General features: G+C 38.3%; 1 protein-coding gene and 1 pseudogene across 1 annotated transcript; both read right to left on the bottom strand.

The window, feature by feature from the left end:
• Positions 1–1,679: 1,679 nt before the first annotated feature.
• LOC129453296 (myosin heavy chain, fast skeletal muscle) lies at positions 1,680–12,327 on the bottom strand. Its single transcript, XM_073862086.1, is given in 41 exon segments — positions 1,680–1,780; positions 1,978–2,112; positions 2,225–2,320; positions 2,404–2,508; positions 2,792–2,962; positions 3,099–3,224; positions 3,315–3,518; positions 3,598–3,906; positions 3,996–4,120; positions 4,204–4,369; positions 4,446–4,622; positions 4,705–4,908; positions 5,001–5,119; positions 5,192–5,320; positions 5,397–5,784; positions 5,874–5,964; positions 6,037–6,182; positions 6,275–6,451; positions 6,534–6,770; positions 6,859–7,120; positions 7,210–7,346; positions 7,448–7,571; positions 7,639–7,780; positions 7,854–7,941; positions 8,025–8,095; positions 8,191–8,494; positions 8,568–8,738; positions 8,827–8,976; positions 9,072–9,190; positions 9,285–9,425; positions 9,534–9,641; positions 9,737–9,835; positions 9,919–9,982; positions 10,073–10,165; positions 10,246–10,357; positions 10,471–10,498; positions 10,710–10,866; positions 10,935–11,078; positions 11,162–11,373; positions 11,800–11,847; positions 12,218–12,327. Coding segments are annotated over 39 exon segments (5,838 nt in total). The 5' UTR covers positions 11,363–11,373; positions 11,800–11,847; positions 12,218–12,327; the 3' UTR covers positions 1,680–1,762.
• A 2,524-nt stretch (positions 12,328–14,851) lies between these two features.
• On the bottom strand, positions 14,852–17,112 carry LOC129453028 (myosin heavy chain, skeletal muscle-like; annotated as a pseudogene).
• Positions 17,113–19,314: the final 2,202 nt, after the last annotated feature.

Genomic DNA, 19,314 nt, shown 5'->3' on the forward strand with positions numbered 1-19,314 from the left:
AGCCCGACCCAGTTTTCCAGCCTGTCAAGAAGTATGTTGTGATCGACAATGTCAAAAGCAGCACTGAGGTTGAGTAGCAACAGCACTGATAGTTTGCCTGTGTCTGTATTGAGGCGAATATCATTTATTATCTATATGAGCACTGTCTCTGTACTATGGTGTGGTCGGAAACCAGATTGAAAATTGTCAAAGAACTTAAGAATTTGTTCAGCTGATTGAAAACAACATTTTCAATGATCTTGCCTATGAAAGGAAGATTTGAGATTGGTCTGTAGTTGCTCAACACAGTGTTATCTAGGTTGCTCTTTTTCAGGAGGGGCTTAACAACTGCAGTTTTAAGGGACTTTGGAAAAGTCCCAGAGTTAAATGATGAATTTACCACTTCTAGGAGATCTGCTTCTAAACAGTTAAAGACACTTTTGAAAAAATATGTTGGGAGTGTGTCAAGGGGCGCAGATTGATGTTTTAAGATGCTGTTCTGTTTCTTTCAAAGTTTTACCATCAACTGCTTTGATATCAGACATCGTAACTACTTTCAGATGTTGTGGTCTGATTTATCTGACCCGGCGCAGCTCAAGGATGTGCTGATCACGTTTCTGATATTATTGCTTTTCTCAGAGAAGAAGTAATCAAATTCACTGCATTTGCTGTCTGAGAGCATTTCACTTGGAATGTGACTTGGGGGGGGGGGGGGTTGTTAGTCTCTCTATAGTAGCAAAAAGAGTGTGAGTGTTATTTATGTTGTTGTTTATAATATTTGAAAAGAAAGTCTGTCTAGCTTTGCCTAGTTCCACACTAAAAGCACGAAGGCTGTCTTTATAGATATTATAATGTACTACAAGTTTTGTCTTCCACCACTTGCACTCAGAGTTTATCCAAAGTGATTTTTGCCTGCCATTCTTCTTCCTTACTTTTACAGAAGCAATATCATCGATTGCACTCTTAACTTTCGAGTCAGTTTACTCAGAGTTGCCTAAACGAAATCTGACCTGAACCTAAAAACTCAAGAGTTTCACATCTCAGGGAAAACCAACTTCAAAGTTCAAATTTTAACGGAGTTGCTTGAACCTCCTTATTGAAATGGGCCCTGGGTGAAGACTTTAGAAATGTTTTGGTTTTTATTGATTGTAAGTATTTTAAATTTTTCTGATAACAATTTTAATCTGGAAAATTTTGTTGTCTGTATTTTGCATTGGTCACCCCTCTGAAATGACCATTCTTTAAAATCATTTAGCGGGTTGAGTTTGGACCGAAAGGCTTTGGCTTGATGTGTTTTGTAATACTTTGCATAAAGAGAGCATGACAAGCTTATTTTTAAAGACTGCTTAAAGCTCATATTTAAATAATCTTTTAATGTTTGTATTTGAGTTTTCAGTATTATTTAATGCAAAGACGTGTATTTATATTATTGTGTTTATGTAAAAATCTCTGTGTTGCCATGAATTTATTAATATGAATAGGAATGTTTTATTTATAGATTGTATTTGGTTGTTCAGGTAGTGCAGATTGATGTGAAAGGGATTTTCTCTTTCTGCAACTTTGTATCATTGTGTCTTTCACTTCTGGGTTTATAAGAGAATTGGTGAGATAAAGACATTCATATTTTTCACGTCAACCAGGTGTTTTGGGTTGATTTTTTGTTTCATTTTACAATTGTTTTAAGAACTGCAAGAACACAATTGTAAGAAGGCAACAACTCTTTATTAGTTACAAGTAGTTCATATTTTATGATTTTTTTCTGTTGTGATTCAGGCTTCAGGTTTTACTCTGCTAAGTCTTTTCCCTAAAAAGAAAAACATTTCACTAAATTATTATATATACAGGGATCTTACACTATTAGTAAATGTATCCTATTGTGCATTTTACTACATTAATGAAAATTTCAATTTAGTATTTTCAACCTGTACTCCCACTGTAAGCATGCACGTATGCATTTATTTCAGGTAGCAGTTTGGTTACAGTATCAGCAGGTGGTGCTCCCTTCCCAATCTCACGGCTCTTGACTCTTAGCTTGTTGACCTGAGACTCTGCAATATCAGCGCGTTCCTGTGACTCCTCCATCTCATGCTGCACCTTCCTGTACCTTGACAGGTGAGTGTTGGCCTGCTCCTCCTGAAAAGTGAGATTATGTTGTTAATTCATTTGTATCTTCTTGATTGATTCATGAACTTTTAAGATGATTCCTCAAGATCTCACAATGTTCTAACACAAAACTATCACTCACAGCTTCCTCAGCTTGACGCTTATAGGACTTGACTTTCATCTGCAGCTTGTCCACCAGATCCTGCAGTCTCATTACATTCTTCTTATCTTCTTCAGTCTGTAGAGGTGAAAGAGGTTAAATCACTATCCAGCATTGTAGATTGACTCATCTGCTGTTACTGCTGTATAGATGGTAAGTACCTGGTAGGTGAGCTCCTTCACTCTCCTCTCGTATTTGCGCACTCCTTTAACAGCTTCAGCACTACGTCTCTGTTCAGTCTCTACTTCAGACTCCAGCTCACGCACCTTCAGTAAAGAGGCATGATACACTAAGTTTTGTAAATTTATTTGACTACAAAAGCGACACGAGTGCTGATATATTGCGTAACATCACTAGAAAGTCTTTTTGTCACTTCACGTGTCTGTATTCAATGTGTCTCTCTTTGGTTCGTTTTATTTATGTTGCTAACCATATGTGTTAGTAATGTCCACACTTCTCAGTGTTATAACATGGATGTGAATAATTGTTTTATCCAATATGATCCCTGCCATGGTCAGGACTTGTGAGCACCTAAACATTCAAACCTACCCTGGCCTCCAGTTTCTGGAGCTGTTTCTTTCCTCCTTTCATGGCCAGACTCTCAGCCTCATCCAAACGGTGCTGCAGGTCTTTGACCGTAATCTCCATGTTCTTCTTCATCCTCTCCAGATGAGAACTGGTGTCCTGCTCCTTCTTCAGCTCTTCAGCCATCATGGCAGCCTGTAATTGAGACCAAAATACAATTAACTTTGCTTTAGGACAAAGATGCACGAAAGCTTCATTTTGGGATTTATATGGTTGCACATGCTCTTTAGAAGAATTTCTACTATGAAAGTAGATTGTAGCAAACACTCACATCAGTGATGGCCTTCTTGGCTTTCTCCTCTGCATTTCTGGCCTCCTGGACCGAATCATCCACCTCACCTTGAACCTGGACCAGATCACTCTCAAGCTTCTTCTTGGTGTTAATAAGACTTGTATTCTGTGAGACATCAATAGCTTCAGTCAGAAACCTCACTGTTACCTTCAAACAGCTGTTCTCAAGTTTAGTGTTACTGTACAATTATTGTACCTGAGAGTGCAGGAGTCCCACACGTTCACTGGCGTCCACAAGCTCTTGCTCTGCCACTTTGCGGCCTCTCTCAGCTTGCTCCAGTGCAGCTCTTAGCTCCTCAATCTCTGCTTGCATCAGGTTATTCCTGCGCTCTACCATGGCAACCTGCTCCTTCATGTCCTCCTGTCCTCTGACAGCTTCATCAAGGTGCAGTTGGGCATCCTGTGGCAGGTTTAGGGTGTCAGTATTCAAGTGTTGATTCTAATTCAGACAACTAAACATTTTACAGAAGGAAGATTACCTTGAGTTGGCCTTGGACGTTCCTGAGCTGTTTCTGGGCCTCAGCAGCCTGGCGGTTGGCATGACTCAGCTGAATCTCCATCTCATTGAGATCTCCCTCCATCTTCTTCTTGACTCTCAGGGCATCATTTCTGCTCCTGACCTCAGCATCCAAAGTACTTTGCATGGAATCAATCACTCGTTGGCTGTTTCTCTTGATCTGCTCAATCTCTTCATCTTTCTCAGCAATCTTTCTGTCAATCTCGCTCTTGACCTGGGTCAGCTCGAGCTGGATACGGACAATCTTGGTTTCTTCATGTTCCAGAGTGCCCTGATAAACAGTAGTGAGGTTTTATTAACATACAAGAAGAGTGAGATGGGTGAGTAATAGATGTTTGCATGTTTTTAATGTTGATTTACCTCAGCTTCCTCCAGTGCAGTCTGGATCTCTGATTTCTCAGCTTCTATTGTTTTCTTGGCTTTCTCTAATTCATGAATGCTCTTTCCAGTCTCTCCAAGCTGCTCAGTAAGGTCAGAAATCTCCTCTAAAGGTACACAATACAGTATTTAAGGATTATAGTTACAATGTTTCTTTTTTTGATAAATTGTAAATAAAAGTGCCGTTTACGTTGTAAATTCTTGTTCTCTCTCTTCAGAGTCTCCAGGTGATCAAGAGTTTCTTCATAAGAGTTCTTCATCTTGAAGAGCTCAGTGCTGAGGGAACGAGCTTCTTTCTGAGCACCTTCTAGCTCAGCCTGACCTTCCTCATACTTCTGTTTCCACTCTGCCAGGACCTGACAATAATAGAAATATTATCATTAAAGCATTATTTCATGAAATTTAGATTTTTAGTTGTCATGTTTTCCTTACCTTGTCAAAGTTTCTCTGCTTCTTGTCCAGGTTGGCAGCCAGTGAATTTGCTCTCTCCACATCAATCATAAGGTCCTCGACTTCACCCAGCAATCTCTGCTTGGTCTTTTCCAGAGAAGCACACTTGGAGTTCACAGCCTCAATTGATTCTTCAGCATCCTGGAGACGCTGGGCCAGCTTTTTCCTGTGGAAAATTAAATGAAGTTATGTTTTGGTCTATCAGATGTGAATTGCTCAATAATTTACTTAAATGTTGTGCATTTTTCTTGGCTTCCTCAAGCTCCTCAGTGCGCTGGATAGCATCAGTCTCATATTTGGTTCTCCACTGAGCCACCTCACTGTTGGCCTTAGACATGCCACGCTGAAGTTCACCTTTTGCCTCTTGCTCCTCTTCATACTGCTCTCTGAGCAAATCACAGTCATGGCGAGCAGACTGAACAGCATGGGCCAGGGCATTCTTCGCCTAAAAACGAACGAGTTTCATTTGAAATTGAAGTCTATGTCTCCTTGTTTTTCTTGAAATGGAAAAACATTTCACTATGTGTTGTGATTTACCTTAAGTTCCTCCTCAACATGTCTCTTGAGTTCTTCAATCTGTTGAGTGAAAGCCTGTTTTCCTCTGGTCAGCTGAGAAACAAGAGCTTCTTTCTCCTCCAGCTGGCGAGCCAGTTCACCTGTTAATCCGCTTTGTGTTAATAATTCTATTGAACAGTTTTATTTAGAACAAAAGTTTGTTATGCACTAACCATTCTCAGTGGCAAATCTTGCTCTTTGGGCACTTGTGTCATTGAGCTGGCGAACATTTTCATCGTTCTTGGACCTTATTTCACTCAGTTGGTCTTCAAGAGTGCGGCACATCTTCTCTAAGTTTCCCTAAGAAAATTACAAAAGTGTTTTACACGTTTTGTTTCTATGTAGATTTTCATTTAATCCTCTACTTGTAATTACCCTTTGATTTGGCCACTGCCTCCATGTTGCTTGATAAGTCATCAATCTCCATCTTGTACTCACTCTTCTCCTTCTCCAGCTTTTGCTTGACACGCTGAAGGTTGTCGATCTGTTCTCCCAGCTCGGCCACACTGTCTGCCTGCTTCTTTCGGAGAGCGGCAGCTGTAGCCTCATGTTGTAAGGTGGACTCTTCCAGATCACGACGCAACTTCATGAATTCTGCTTCACGCTTCTTGTTCATCTCAATCTGGGCAGAAGTGGCACCGCCAGCTTCCTCAAGCCTTTCGCTGATCTCTTCAAGTTCCCTGGAGAGATCAGCTCTCTGCTTCTCCACTTTAGCACGAGCAGCTCGCTCTGACTCAATTTCCTCTTCCAGCTCCTCAATTCGTGCCTGATTTTAAAATAACCACTTAGATTTTCATACTGGTAGTGTGAATTTTCCCAATTGTGTACTTTAGTTTAACATATGAAAGACATTACCTGAAGTTCTTTGATCTTCTTCTGAAGCTGTGCTCCCAAAGACTGTTCATCTTCAATCTTGCTGAGCATTTGACTTATCTCAAAGTCCTTCCTGTTTCAAAAAATGAAGGTTTTGTATAATGTGTATTTGTTTACATTTGCTCATTTTCTATCTGTTACTCACTTTTTGATCTTTTCATCTGATTGTTGTTTGTCATTCTCCAGGTCCATTAGTGATTCCTGGGCCAATTTCAGATCACCCTCAAGCTTTCTCTTGGCTCTCTCGAGATCCATACGAAGTTTCTTCTCTTGTTCCAAAGAACCCTCAAGCTGTTCCCAAAAGATAATACATTCGAATGTCCTACAATCATATCACTTTCTTTCATGTATTTATGGTTTTATTCTCATGCCAAATATCTTACATCATCCACTTGCTGCTCAAGTTTTGTCTTGGCTTTAGTCAGAGTGTTGACTTTGTCTTCCTCTGCCTGAAGGTCATCAAGGGTTTGCTGGTGTGCCTCTTGGAGGGCTTTCTTCTCTTTGGTCAGCTTGGCAATGCTCTCATCCTGAGAGGCCATCTCCTCAGTCAGGTTTTTCACCTAAATACAAGCATTGTTCAGTGTTTTTCTTCTCAAGTATAAATATATGAGCCATGTTAGGAAGATGTGATTAAAAGTGAACCTTATTTTCAGTTGCATGTTTTTCCTTTTCCACTTTGGCCAAGGTGAGCTCCAGGTCATCGATATCTTTCTTCAGCTCAGAGCATTCATCTTCCAGTTTCCTCTTCTTTGCAGTCAGTTCAGCATTGATCTCCTCCTCATCCTCCAGTCTCTCGGTTGACTCTTTGAGTTTGGCCTCAAGCTGGATCTTGCTTTTGATAAGACCTTCACATCTCTCCTCAGCATCAGAGACTATCAGCTTCCTATATATTGCAATGGGGATAAGGTTAATTTCTTGAACCTATTGACATCAATATCAATAGAAATAAGAGTATAAGCACTGCAGCACTCACAGAAGCTACTTGCAGTTGAAGATCGTTTTTCTCCTGTAGGAGTGACACCATTTTCTCCTCGAGCTCCTTCTTTTTCGCTAGTGCCTTGGCTAGATCCTCCTTCATTTTCTCATAATTCTCCTTCATGGCTGCCATTTCTTTTTCTGTCTCTGCAGTCTTCAGAAGAGGTTTGATCTTGAAGTAAAGCTTCATCCATGGCCAGTGTTTCACATTCACGAATGAGCGGATGTTGTATTGGATGGTAAAAATGGATTCTCTGTAAAATGTAACAACATTAGTTAACATCACACTTTGAAACCATTTCATTTTATTTGTTTACTAAAAAGTTATGTAATTGCATTGTACCTCCTTTCCATCATTTTGACAAATTCCTTCCTCATGACAAATCCACGACAACGAGCTTGAGTCATGGTTACCAGTGCTGCTAGTTTGTCATCTCTCAATTCTTCAAGAGTACCCAGCAGACCAGCTTTGAAGAACACCTGCAATCCCACCACAGAATTTATTTTAACCTTGAGATAATCATGAAAGCCTCTGTCTACATAGAATGACTTCAAAATTCAAATACATTTCTTTCACATACTTTGGTGTGTCCAAACTTATACTGGTTGTGGTCGACGTCAATAGAGCCCAAGAGTTTCTCTGAAGCTTTCTTGTTGTCCATGAACTGTCCCTCAGGGATGACACTAGCATTCAATACTTTGTATCTGAAATCAAGTGTTTTAAAACATTAATGATAGGTCTTGACTGTATTTGTAGTGAGATTAATGTTACACTGTAATTGCTTAAACAGAATATCTCTGTTTGAAGTCACCATAGAGGATTCTGCTGGGGAAACCTTTCCTGCAGATTCTGATACCCTCCAGCACACCATTACACCTCAGCTGATGGATAACCAGGTGGTTCTCCATCAGACCTAAAACAAAGATGACCATGAGTTAACAAAGTAACTTAAACAATCATTGCACCTTTGATTCAGGAGTCTTTACCTGGAGTCTTGGACTCGTTAGGAATCAAGCAGCGTACAAAGTGAGGGTGAGTGCTCCTCAGGTTACTCATCAGCTTACCCAAGTTCTCCTGTATAATCAATATTGTTGTGTGTTGACTTGGCCAGTAATCTAACTTGAAATACATTTTACCTGCTGTTGAGCAAAACGTACCCTAAACAGTGCAGACACTGTCTGAAAGGAACCACCCTTCTTCTTGCCTCCTTTCTTTCCAGCAGCTTCAGCTGTTTTGTGTGAAGGCGATACAAGTTAATGAATATTAAATTTTATAATTAATCTTATAACTTTGTATTGTCATCACTTGTTCTGTCATCTTTACCTTCGCCTGCACTAACAGCATACAGGAAGGCCAGAAGTTTGACTGATGACTTCTGATAGAGTTGCACAACAGAGTCGTTCAGTGGATCCTTGTTCTTGTCCAACCAGCCAGAAATGTTATAGTCAACAGTGCCAGCGTAATGCACCAGAGAAAAGTGAGCTTCTGCCTTGCCTTTGGCAGGTTTGGGCTTCTGAAAAGCTGCACATTTGCCGAGATGCTGATCATGCAGCTTGTTTTTGAAGCTTGTGTCTGTGGCTTTGGGGAACATGCACTCCTCTTCAAGGATGGAGAAGATGCCCATTGGCTGGTGGAGAAATATTCAAGCTTAAGCACAAGTACATAATATAAACATTGTTCTGTCAAGTCTTCATTTTTACCTTCTCAATAAGCTCAATGCAGGCAGCTAAGTCCATTCCAAAGTCAATGAACTCCCATTCAATGCCTTCTTTCTTGTACTCCTCTTGCTCCAGCACAAACATGTGATGATTGAAAAACTGTTGCAGTTTCTCGTTGGTGAAGTTGATGCAAAGCTGCTCCAAGCTGTTGTACTGACATTTCAACACAAGCAAATTCTCACTCTTATATCTTTACATTTATATTTTGATTCTTAGAAACATATTAGTGACCAATGCTCACATCAAAGATTTCAAATCCAGCGATGTCCAGCACACCAATGAAGAACTGTCTCGGCTGCTTTGTGTCCAACATCTCATTGATACGGATGACCATCCACAAGAACATTTTCTCATAAATTGACTTGCATAGAGCACTAACTGAGTTATTCACCTGTGAAAGATTGTACAGAGGTCATGAATTTGAGATCTAAGATGATTTTAGATTTTGTCTGTTCAGTAGACATTGATTGTGTTACTCATCATCACCTGTGGTACAGTTTGACCTTTGGTCACGTACTCATTTCCAACCTTTACTCTGGGGTAACACACAGCTTTCAGCAGGTCTGCAGAGTTCAGGCCCATGAGGTATGAGATTTTATCAGCCTCTATAAACAAGCAAAGTTTTGGGGATAATGGTCAATAAATGAATGTTTGTACAGTATACTACTATCATCTCTCTTCAGATTGTTCATCTCTCACCCTCAGTGCCATCAGGTTCAGCCTGCTCCTCTCTCTGCTTCTGCTTAAACTTCATGTTGCCATGATGCATCACAGCACCTGTCAGCTTGTAGATGCCTATTTTCTCATCAGCATTGAAGCCCAGAATGTCAATAGCAGTATCTGTTTGTTTGTGAAAGCCAAGTAAGTTGTTTTTAAAATACATTATCTTATGCTCTAGCATCATTTCTACTCATGCAAATATATAATAACAATGCTGTTGTCCAGCACGTACATCTGTTGCAATGAACTCTTCCACATCATTAATACTCTTGACAGTGATTTCTCCCTGGCTGATCATTGGATAGTCATAAGGATTGGTGGTGATCAGAAGTGCCTCTGTAAACAATTCATGTGCACTATATTAACACTGCTCTTAGACATTTTATCTATGCAAGAGTGTGCATGAATTTGTGCATGAAATGTGTGTTCACCGAGCAGTTCTGGTTTGTGTCCGGTCATGAGCTGGTAGAAGATGTGGTAGCTCCTCTCAGCAGACAGCTGGAATGTTACTCTTGACTTTTCCAGCAGATCTTTACGGGAGAACATTGACTTCAGATGACTCATATTTATGCTTATTTAACAATAAAACATGGTTTTAATACGTGCTACTCACAAGTTTCAATATCAGCTGACGCCAGTTTCCCAGTTGTACCAAAGTGAATCCTGATGAATTTACCCTAAAACATTGTTTAGGACACCTTTGAATGTCTGCCATCTTGGAAAGGTATAACACAAATGATAATGCATTTCATCAGACTTTTACTTACAAAACGAGACGAGTTGTCGTTCCTCACAGTTTTGGCATTACCATAAGCCTCCAGCAGGGGGTTGGCTGCGATGATTTGATCCTCCAGCGATCCCTGTGATGAATACAAGTAGTCTTTACAAGAGTTGTGTCACTAAAGTTTGTTTATTTTTACAGTATTGTGTGTTTCCTAACCTGCATTTTTCCTGGGACAGGTTCTGCTTTCTTCGGTCCAGCCACAGCGATTGTCGCAAAATACTGGATGACACGTTTGGTGTTGACAGTCTTTCCTGCTCCGGATTCTCCGCTGTAGTTTGAAAACGTAAATGTAAGACACTTTACATTAGAAATACAATATTAGAAATTAATAGAATTGTTGTCATGTATTATCAATAAATATTAGAAAAGATCTTAACTCACGTAATTAGGATAGACTGGTTATCACGATCTGAGAAAACGTGTTAAAAGTTGTTAAGTAGCAGAGCATGTTATTTCATTAAGATGAGATTTTACACGTTACAACATGTTATATTTAGAATTAATGTGCACTGAGAAATCGTACACAGACTAGAACGTTAAACATGGTTAGGTTTAGTTTAGTGTTCACTTCAAAAACATCTTTAGTTATTTATTTTAAAACTTTTTAAAGAGTGTCTGACCGGTGAGCATGAACTGGTAGGCGTTGTCAGAGATGGAGAAGATGTGGGGAGGAGCTTCAACTCTTTTCTTGCCCCTGTAACCGGCCACAACAACTGCATCGTACACCGGCAGCCATTTGTATGGATTGACGGTGGCGCAGAACAAACCAGAGTAGGTCTGAAACAGAGACGTGTGTTCAACATCAACCTCATCGCAGGTATTAAAAGTGATGTTGTTAGACTTACATAGATCATCCATGCTGCGTAACGCTCTTTGAGATTATACAGCACAGTGGCTTCATTGAGGTGGGTCATCATGACCATGTCCTCAATTTTGTCAAACTTTGGTGGATTCATGGGAAAGATTTGATCTTCCTTGACAGTGACAGTCTGATAATAAACAACAGCAGTTATCAGGAAGAGTTAGACATGACTTGAGATATTAATAACAGTAAAAGATTAAATGAACGTACCTTCCCACTCTGAGTTTTGACGGTAGCTTTGCCACCCTCTTTACTAACAAGAGTACCCTTCAGGAACATCTCATCTGGATCAGATACAAAGAAGGCTGTTTTGGCATCAAACGGGGTGTTTTGGGCCTCAATCCTCTCTCTCTCTGGTTTGCGGAGGTAAATGGCCGCCGGGCCAAAACACTCCATCTCACCATCTCCCATGATGACTTCAACTTAAGTATTATAGAAATAAAAAATCATTTGTTATTTCATGATTTTTTTCTTTGAATTTCAGCAAAACATTCATACTCTGCCAGAAACACACATTGTCATTATTTACCATGACCATTTTCCACATTTCATTGAAATGATTAAATAACACAAAATAAATGTTAAAGTGAAGAAAACATGTAAAACAGGTCAAGTATCTTCTAAGCAGCCATGTTTATCTTACATTAAAGAAATTTGTACTGTATGAAAGCTCAAAAGATCATTTTAAGGATTTGTAGTGTACCGAGGTTTTACAGGAGCATTCAGTCAGTTGTGTTCAGATGTTTGATTTCTGAATCACATTAAATCAGTAACAGTGTTTCTACTGAGTCTGAACTCTACATTCATGTTTATTTATTAAATCATACAAACAGAAACTTTTGTTTTACCTTTTTCACAGCCTCAGTTCAGAGAAATGATGTTCACGGTCTTGTTCACTAAACATATAGAAGATAGCTGTCAAATATCTCTTAGAATTACAGATTATATACTTTTCAAATATTTTTAGTTTAGTACAGTATAGCTCAGTGTAGTGTATTGTGGTATAGTGTAGTATGAAATATTGTATTATAGCACAATACAGTTGAGTATAGTATAGCTCAGTATAGTTCAGTATGGTATAGTGCAGTATAGTATAGTTCAGTATAGTGTAATATGGCATAATGCAGTGTAGTATGGGATAATGTAGTATAGTATGGTGCATTATAGCACAAAACAGTTGAGTATAGTATAGTTCAGTATAATGTAGTATGTTTTTTTATAATCGATCTAACCTATAGCAGATACAGATATAGTAAATGATCTTACCGTGGATGGGTCTGTGTGAAGTCTTGTTGAAGTGGGAAAACTTCTTTCTTTTATAGAGATGCTTCTGTGTGCACAGCAGAATCTATCGGCTCTATTTGGTCATGTTAATTCACTCTAAAGCGTTGCAACACTTTGCCATTTATAGATCTGTATTTTTTATGGGCATCATGTATTTCCATCTTGATGACTCTTAATATGCAAGTCATGATAATTGGAGATATTTAATGACTTTTATAAACACTCATAAGCATTGTATGTGACTTGAATGTGTATCAATTTGTGTTTTTTTACAAATATTGTTTGTGTTATTAGTTAAGGTTCTTTGATAAGTTTTACCTCAACATTTAGGTAATTTGTGTTTAGTTTTGATGATTTTTACTTGCAGTTATTTTTAGATATACAGGTATCTCTGTGTCAAAGCAAACATTATTCTTCTTTCCACAATCTAACATGAACTTTTACATACTAAACTAGATACTAAACTAAAACACAAGGGCACACTAACAGCTGATTCAACAAAAAAAAAACTATTAATAGTGTTCTCTGTTTTATATTAATCTTTGTTTTCCTTGCAGCACTTTCGTCTGTGATGTCAGGTTCATTATCGGTCACATAGTTTCATGAGGATAAATCTTGACTGGGGATCTGCCAGGAGATGCACTGATACAGCATTTGGTGTTGGGTCGTGCAGCGGTGACCCAGATCTCTAGGGTCTTTGGAGCATGTTTATCACATGCCAAAAATTAAATGGCGTCTTTTATGAACTTTGATCTTTCTACTCATGGAGCCCAAATCCACAAATAGAAACTGTAGTCTCTGCCAGTGATGCCAAACACAGGCCATGAGCCATCTAGGGCCGGTTGCGCCAGCTGGACGTAAAATAGTTGGCTGTAAGCCCTTTGTCAGGCTTTGCAACTTAAGGCTTTGTTGCACAATCTGAAACTGATCAGGGGCAGCTATGCTCAGCATAAATTATTCACGTCCCTGCGTATGCATTTAACAGCAGTGATGGTTGAGACTCCATTCACATTACTATGGTTACAAACTTGCATTTAGTTTTTTTATTGAACACTTGACAGTAATATAGAAAATACAGAATTAAAACAAAAGTAGAAAAATTAAAAGAAAAAAAATGCTTTGTTACCTAGGGGGGAAGTAATATTAATATTTGTAATATTATACAAAAATTGTTGAATGTCTGCAGAATCAGACAAGCAAATGGATTTTTGAGGGCAATATTAATTCAACATAGTGCATTATTTCTTTTTTCAACCAGAGAATTACTTGTGTATGTGGATTAACATTGTGTATATGGATTTAAGCAATTAAAATAATAAAGAAATCAAATATGTGTTAATTTATTTGTCCTTCTGATTTACAAATAGACCTAATTGTGCATGAAAAGCTTTCTTTTAGAAGAATTCCAAAGGTTACAATTTACATCTTTATCCATTTAAATTTTACAAGAAAATATTTAGCAGGGTATATTCTATGAATAAGTCCCTTAAATCCCTTAGGTATATGTCTCTCACAAGAGCAAAATTTAATGTCAGTTTTCACAGGAATGCCACATTAAGAATTTTCTGAGCAATCTTTGATAGCCAATAATTCAAACTTTGAGGAAAAGTGTAGTGTCATCCGCTAGTTGAGTTATAATTAATTCTCTCTCAATAATAGAAATATTTTTAATGGTACTGGCTTCAATGTGGCTTGTTTGACATTAACTGAGCTGTTTTTATGCTTGTAGAGAGTTTTAATTGTCGTAGAAAAGTAATCTCCAAAACCAAACGTTTTGAGTGATTCAAAAAAATAAACATGTTTTCAATAAAATCAAAAGCCTTATAGAAATCTACAAATACAATTAAACCATTTTCTACGACAAATTCAGGTTAATCCAAAATATCTAATACTAACATAATGTTATTTGCTATGTGCCTTCAGTAATTGTGTCTAATTACAATTTTTAGTCTTGTAGCTAAAATGAGAGCAAATATTTTATAGTCGTTGTTTAGTAAACTCATTGGGCGCCAATTGTCAAGTAGGAGAATATCTTTTGGGGGTGTTCATTTAAGGTTAGGTTGAGTAGGAGGCATTGTTTTAATTTTTTTCTTAAAGACCCCAAACAAAAAAGGCCTAGTTCTTTACTCAATGCCATCAATGCCTGGCGATTTATTATTTTTGATGTGCTTAATTGCATATATGACTACTTCAATGGCAAAGGGTGCTTCACAAAATGTTTTATCATTTAATTGATAGTTTTAACTTCTGAATCATTCATGAAACCATCAGATTTAGCTTGAAAGTAATTACAAGTGTATAGCTTCTTACAAAATTCACTGCAATGGTTAGAATAAATTTATGATCATTTATCATCACCCCATTAAAATATGTGTGTTGTCATGAATTTACTGATGTGAAAAACAATGTTTAAATTTTGGATTGAATTTAGAAGCTCTGCAGATGTTTGTTATCGAAGTGAAAGGGATTTTTTACATTCTTCCATACCACTTCATTTTTTACAGATGGCACAGCTTTATCAAGAAAGTCTAACATTTGTGTCTTTCACTTCTGAGAAATGTTTATAATAAAACTAGTGAAATAAAGACACTCATATTTTTCACTTCAACCTGATGTTTTTGGTTTGTTTTTTTACTTCACAATTGTTTTAAGAAATGCAATAACACAATCATGAGAACACAACAACTTTTTATTAGTTACAAGTAGTTCATATTTTATGATTACTTTCTGTTGTGATTCAGGCTTCAGGTTATACTCGGCTGATTCTTTTCCCTAAAAAAAAGGAAAAATGCATATTTTACTAAATTAATGAATGTCATTTATGTCCAGTTAAAATTCAATTGTGTTGTCTCAGATTTTACAACCTCACTGTTTGGATGTATGTATGTGTTTATTCTGCATTTATTTCAGGTAGCAGTTTGGTTACAGTAAAAGCAGGTGGCGCCCACCTTCCCAATCTCACGGCTTTTGACTCTCAGCTTGTTGACCTGAGACTCTGCAATATCAGCTCGTTCCTGTGACTCCTCCATCTCATTCTGCACCTTCCTGTATCAGGACAGGTGAGTGTTGGCCTGCTCCTCCTGTAAAGTGAGATTTATGCTGTTAGTCACTCAGGATCATGAAATGACTTGATTCATGAACTTTTAGGATATTGTCACAATGTTCTAACACAAAACTATCACTCACAGCTTCCTCAGCTTGACGCTTATAGGACTTGACTTTCAGCTGCAGCTTGTCCACCAGATCCTGCAGTCGGGTCACATTCTTCTTGTCTTCTTCAGTCTGGTAGGTGAGCTCCTTCACTCTCCTCTCATATTTGCAGTAAGTTTTGGTCCACTTTTATGACTACATAAGCAATAACATCATGCATAACATCACTAGAACTTCTCACTCGTTTTGTCACTTCACTTGTCTGTAGTCACTGTGTGTAACTCTCTTTTTGATTCTTTTGGTTTTCTGGTTTGCTTTGTTAGTGGGGCTATCCATATTTTGTTAGTAATGTCCACTGGTCAGTGTTATTGCATGTCAGCAAATAGTTGTTTGATTTAACCCATATTATCTCATATGAACATTGAAACCTACCCTGGCCTCCAGTTTCTGGAGCTTTTTTCCCCTTTCATGGCCAGACTCTCAGCCTCATCCTCTCATCCATGTTCTTCTTCATCCTCTCCAGATGAGCACTGGTGTCCTGCTCCTTCTTCGGCTCCTCAGCCATCATGGGAGCCTAGAATGAGACCCAAATATCATTATCCAAATGACACTTGAAAGCTGCATTTGGGAATGATATGCTTGCACATGCCCTTGCACATGCCCAAATATTTCTACATTGAAAGTAGACTGTAGCAAACACTCACATCAGTGATGGCCTTCTTGGCTTTCTCCTCTGCATTTCTGGCCTTCTGTACCGCATCATCCACCTCACCTTGAACCTGGACCAGATCACTCTCAAGATTCTTCTTGGTGTTAATAAGACTTGTATTCTGTGAGACATCAACAGCTTCAGTCAGAAACCTCACTGTTACCTTCAAACAGTTGTTCTCAAGTTTAGTGTCATTGTACAATTATTGTACCTGAGAGTCCAGTAGTCCCACATGCTCACTGGCCTCCACAAGCTCCTGCTCTGCCACTTTGCGGCCTCTCTCAGCTTGCTCCAGTGCTACTCTCAGCTCCTCAATCTCTGCTTGCATCAGGTTATTCCTGCGCTCCACCATTGCAGCCTGCTCCTTCATATCTTTGTGTCCTCTGACAGCTTCATCAAGGTGCAGTTGGGCATCCTGTGGCAGGTTTAGGGAGTCAATATTTATGCTTTATTTTAATTCAGACAAGTAAACCTTTTGTGAAGACGTTTTACAGAAAGATTACCTTGAGTTGGCCTTGGACGTTCCTGAGCTGTTTCTGGGCCTCAGCAGCCTGGCGGTTGGCATGACTCAGCTGAATCTCCATCTCATTGAGATCTCCCTCCATCTTCTTCTTGACTCTCAGGGCATCATTTCTGCTCCTGACCTCAGAGTCCAAAGTGCTTTGCATGGAATCAATCACTCTTTGGCTTTTCCTCTTGATCTGCTCAATCTCTTCATCTTTCTCAGCAAGCTTTCTGTCAATCTCGCTCTTGATCTGGGTCAGCTCCAGCTGGATACAAAGAATCTTGGTTTATTCATGTTCCAGAGTGCCCTGATAAACAGTATTGAGGTTTATTAACATAGTAGAAGAGTGAGATGGGTGAGTAATAGATTCTTGCATGGTTTTACTGTAGGTTTTACCTCAGCTTCTTCCAGTGCAGTCTGGATCTCTGATTTCTTAGCCTCCACTTTCTCTAACTCATGAATGCTCTTTCCAGTCTCTCCAAGCAGCTCAGAGAGGTCAGAAATCCAGTTATAAAAGTTATAGATTCAATGACATCCCACTAACACACGACGACGGATAGACGAGCAGAACATGTCTATTTTGGGTCTGTCTATTCGACGTCCTAACTTGGTCCACTTTTTTGACGTCCATCCATGTCGCTTCTTGGACGTCATTTTTTCGGGCAACATTTGACGTTTGAACTGGGTAATTTTTTGGTCGTCATTAGGACGTCATATTTACGGCAACATTTGACTTTGAACTGGGTAATTTTTGGACGTCATTTGGACCTCTATCACAGACCTATGTCCATATATTACATTGTAAAGGACCACTTTGGAGTTTGATGTATGCTGTGATTTAATGAAATAAGTATGGGTTTGTTAATGGTAAAATGTAAATGTTTGTAAGTTATTCAAAATGAATTCTATATTTGTATGTGCTTTAATGTTTTTTCTATGTGATTGATTGGAAATTCTTTGCACCTGTAATGTTGAAATTTGTCCTTTTAGTGGCACCGTGGTTTTGCACAAGGGAAGATGAGCTTTTAAGGGGCAGTTGTTTTTAAACATGGAGGACTTTTATTCTGACTTTTCATTCATGAACTTGATGGACTTGACGCCCGTTTCATGACGGAAGAAATTACTATAATGTTTGCATTCCTTGGCGAGCGCAGCGAGGTACGATATGTGGTTATTTATAAGATAATTTAGAAAATTGTTTGTACATGTATGGTATATTTTGCTGTGTAATTAATGTTTGTTACTTTAAATGTTTGTTTATATGATAACTTGTAGCTGTGAAAACATACGTGTGAAATGTTTGTTGTATGTTTTAACAGTTTTCATGGTGCTAAGTTAACAATGGATTGAAACGATGAACGTCATGCTGGTTTGGCGAACTAAATAAAGGACAACTTATGCATCAGTCGAGACTCTGTCTTTTTGAAACCAAGGGCTGCTACATACATGATTAGGCCTTTAAAAATGTGTTTATTTACAAATATCAGCATTATTGTACCAACATGATTAATACTTATGAATAGTCTATATTATTTATACAGTACTGTTTTTTCTGCTTTCTTAAATTATATACAAATTCATCTAAATTTACAATTAAAAATCTGTAATTAAATGTGTAGTTTGTTATATTTAAAGTATATGACCATACTAACAATTTAACATGAAAATATTCTCACCTATTCTCATAATGTTGAGTGGTTGAGTGTGGCCGAGTGGTTTAGCGAGACTTGCGTGTAACCCAGAGATCGATAGTCCGAATCCTATAGCCGGCAGGAAATCACTGAAGTGTTTCGGTGTTGCAATGGATGGGTGAAGTGCAGAGACAACTTTTCACTTTTTTCATGTCTATTTTCCTTACACGGAGGTCCTATGGACGTCAACATTTAGACGTGCAGGAGACGTCGAAAAAAAGACGTCACCTGGCATTACAAAACAACCCCTTTTATGGACCGGATTCGGACGTCGAAAAATTACATGAAAAAGATGTCATTCCGACATCACTTTGCGCAGTGGGTGGTTTTCGTCTCTGCAGGCAATCTGGATGCGGTTATTGTGAAAGATCCATATAAGGCAGATCACACTCATGAGGAGGAGGAAGAAAATTATGTATCAGAGCAGCAACAACTAATAACACTATGTGAACACAATACTGTGAGTCTGCCCTGTCATCCGTTTTTGATTGATTGATTTTATTGTTTCTCAAATACAGCAGGACTAGGCCTTAGTTAAGTTAGGATATTTTAGTCATTTTTAAAAACATAATTTATAAATAAATGTACTGGTGTGCATTTTCAGACACAACATTTGCACTGATATATTTTAAGATATGTCAACATTTAAACATCTAACATAACATCTAACATTTACATCTGTCTGGCAAACCGGCCCTTAATGTTTCTTCATGAGCTATCAGTATTTTAATGCAAAGAAGAATATTTATATCATCGTTTTCTGTAAGGCCGTAGCCAATATGTTACATTGAAAGGGCAAAACGGTGCAAGAAGCAGAGTGATTTGTACAATGGTCTCATTTCCATAACAGAATTGTTACACAATTATAAAGTGTAACAATAAATAAGGAAAATTCACTCAGTGTTGGAACACACCTCCCTCCTAATGGATGTAAACCTATCAACCACTGTATGAAGAATTGTTGCAGCACTTGGGTCCATATGACCCAATCACCAAAAACAATGGATGCAATTAGAACAAAACA

The sequence above is a fragment of the Misgurnus anguillicaudatus genome, chromosome 23 (assembly GCF_027580225.2).
Source record: "Misgurnus anguillicaudatus chromosome 23, ASM2758022v2, whole genome shotgun sequence".
Lineage (NCBI taxonomy): Eukaryota > Metazoa > Chordata > Actinopteri > Cypriniformes > Cobitidae > Misgurnus > Misgurnus anguillicaudatus.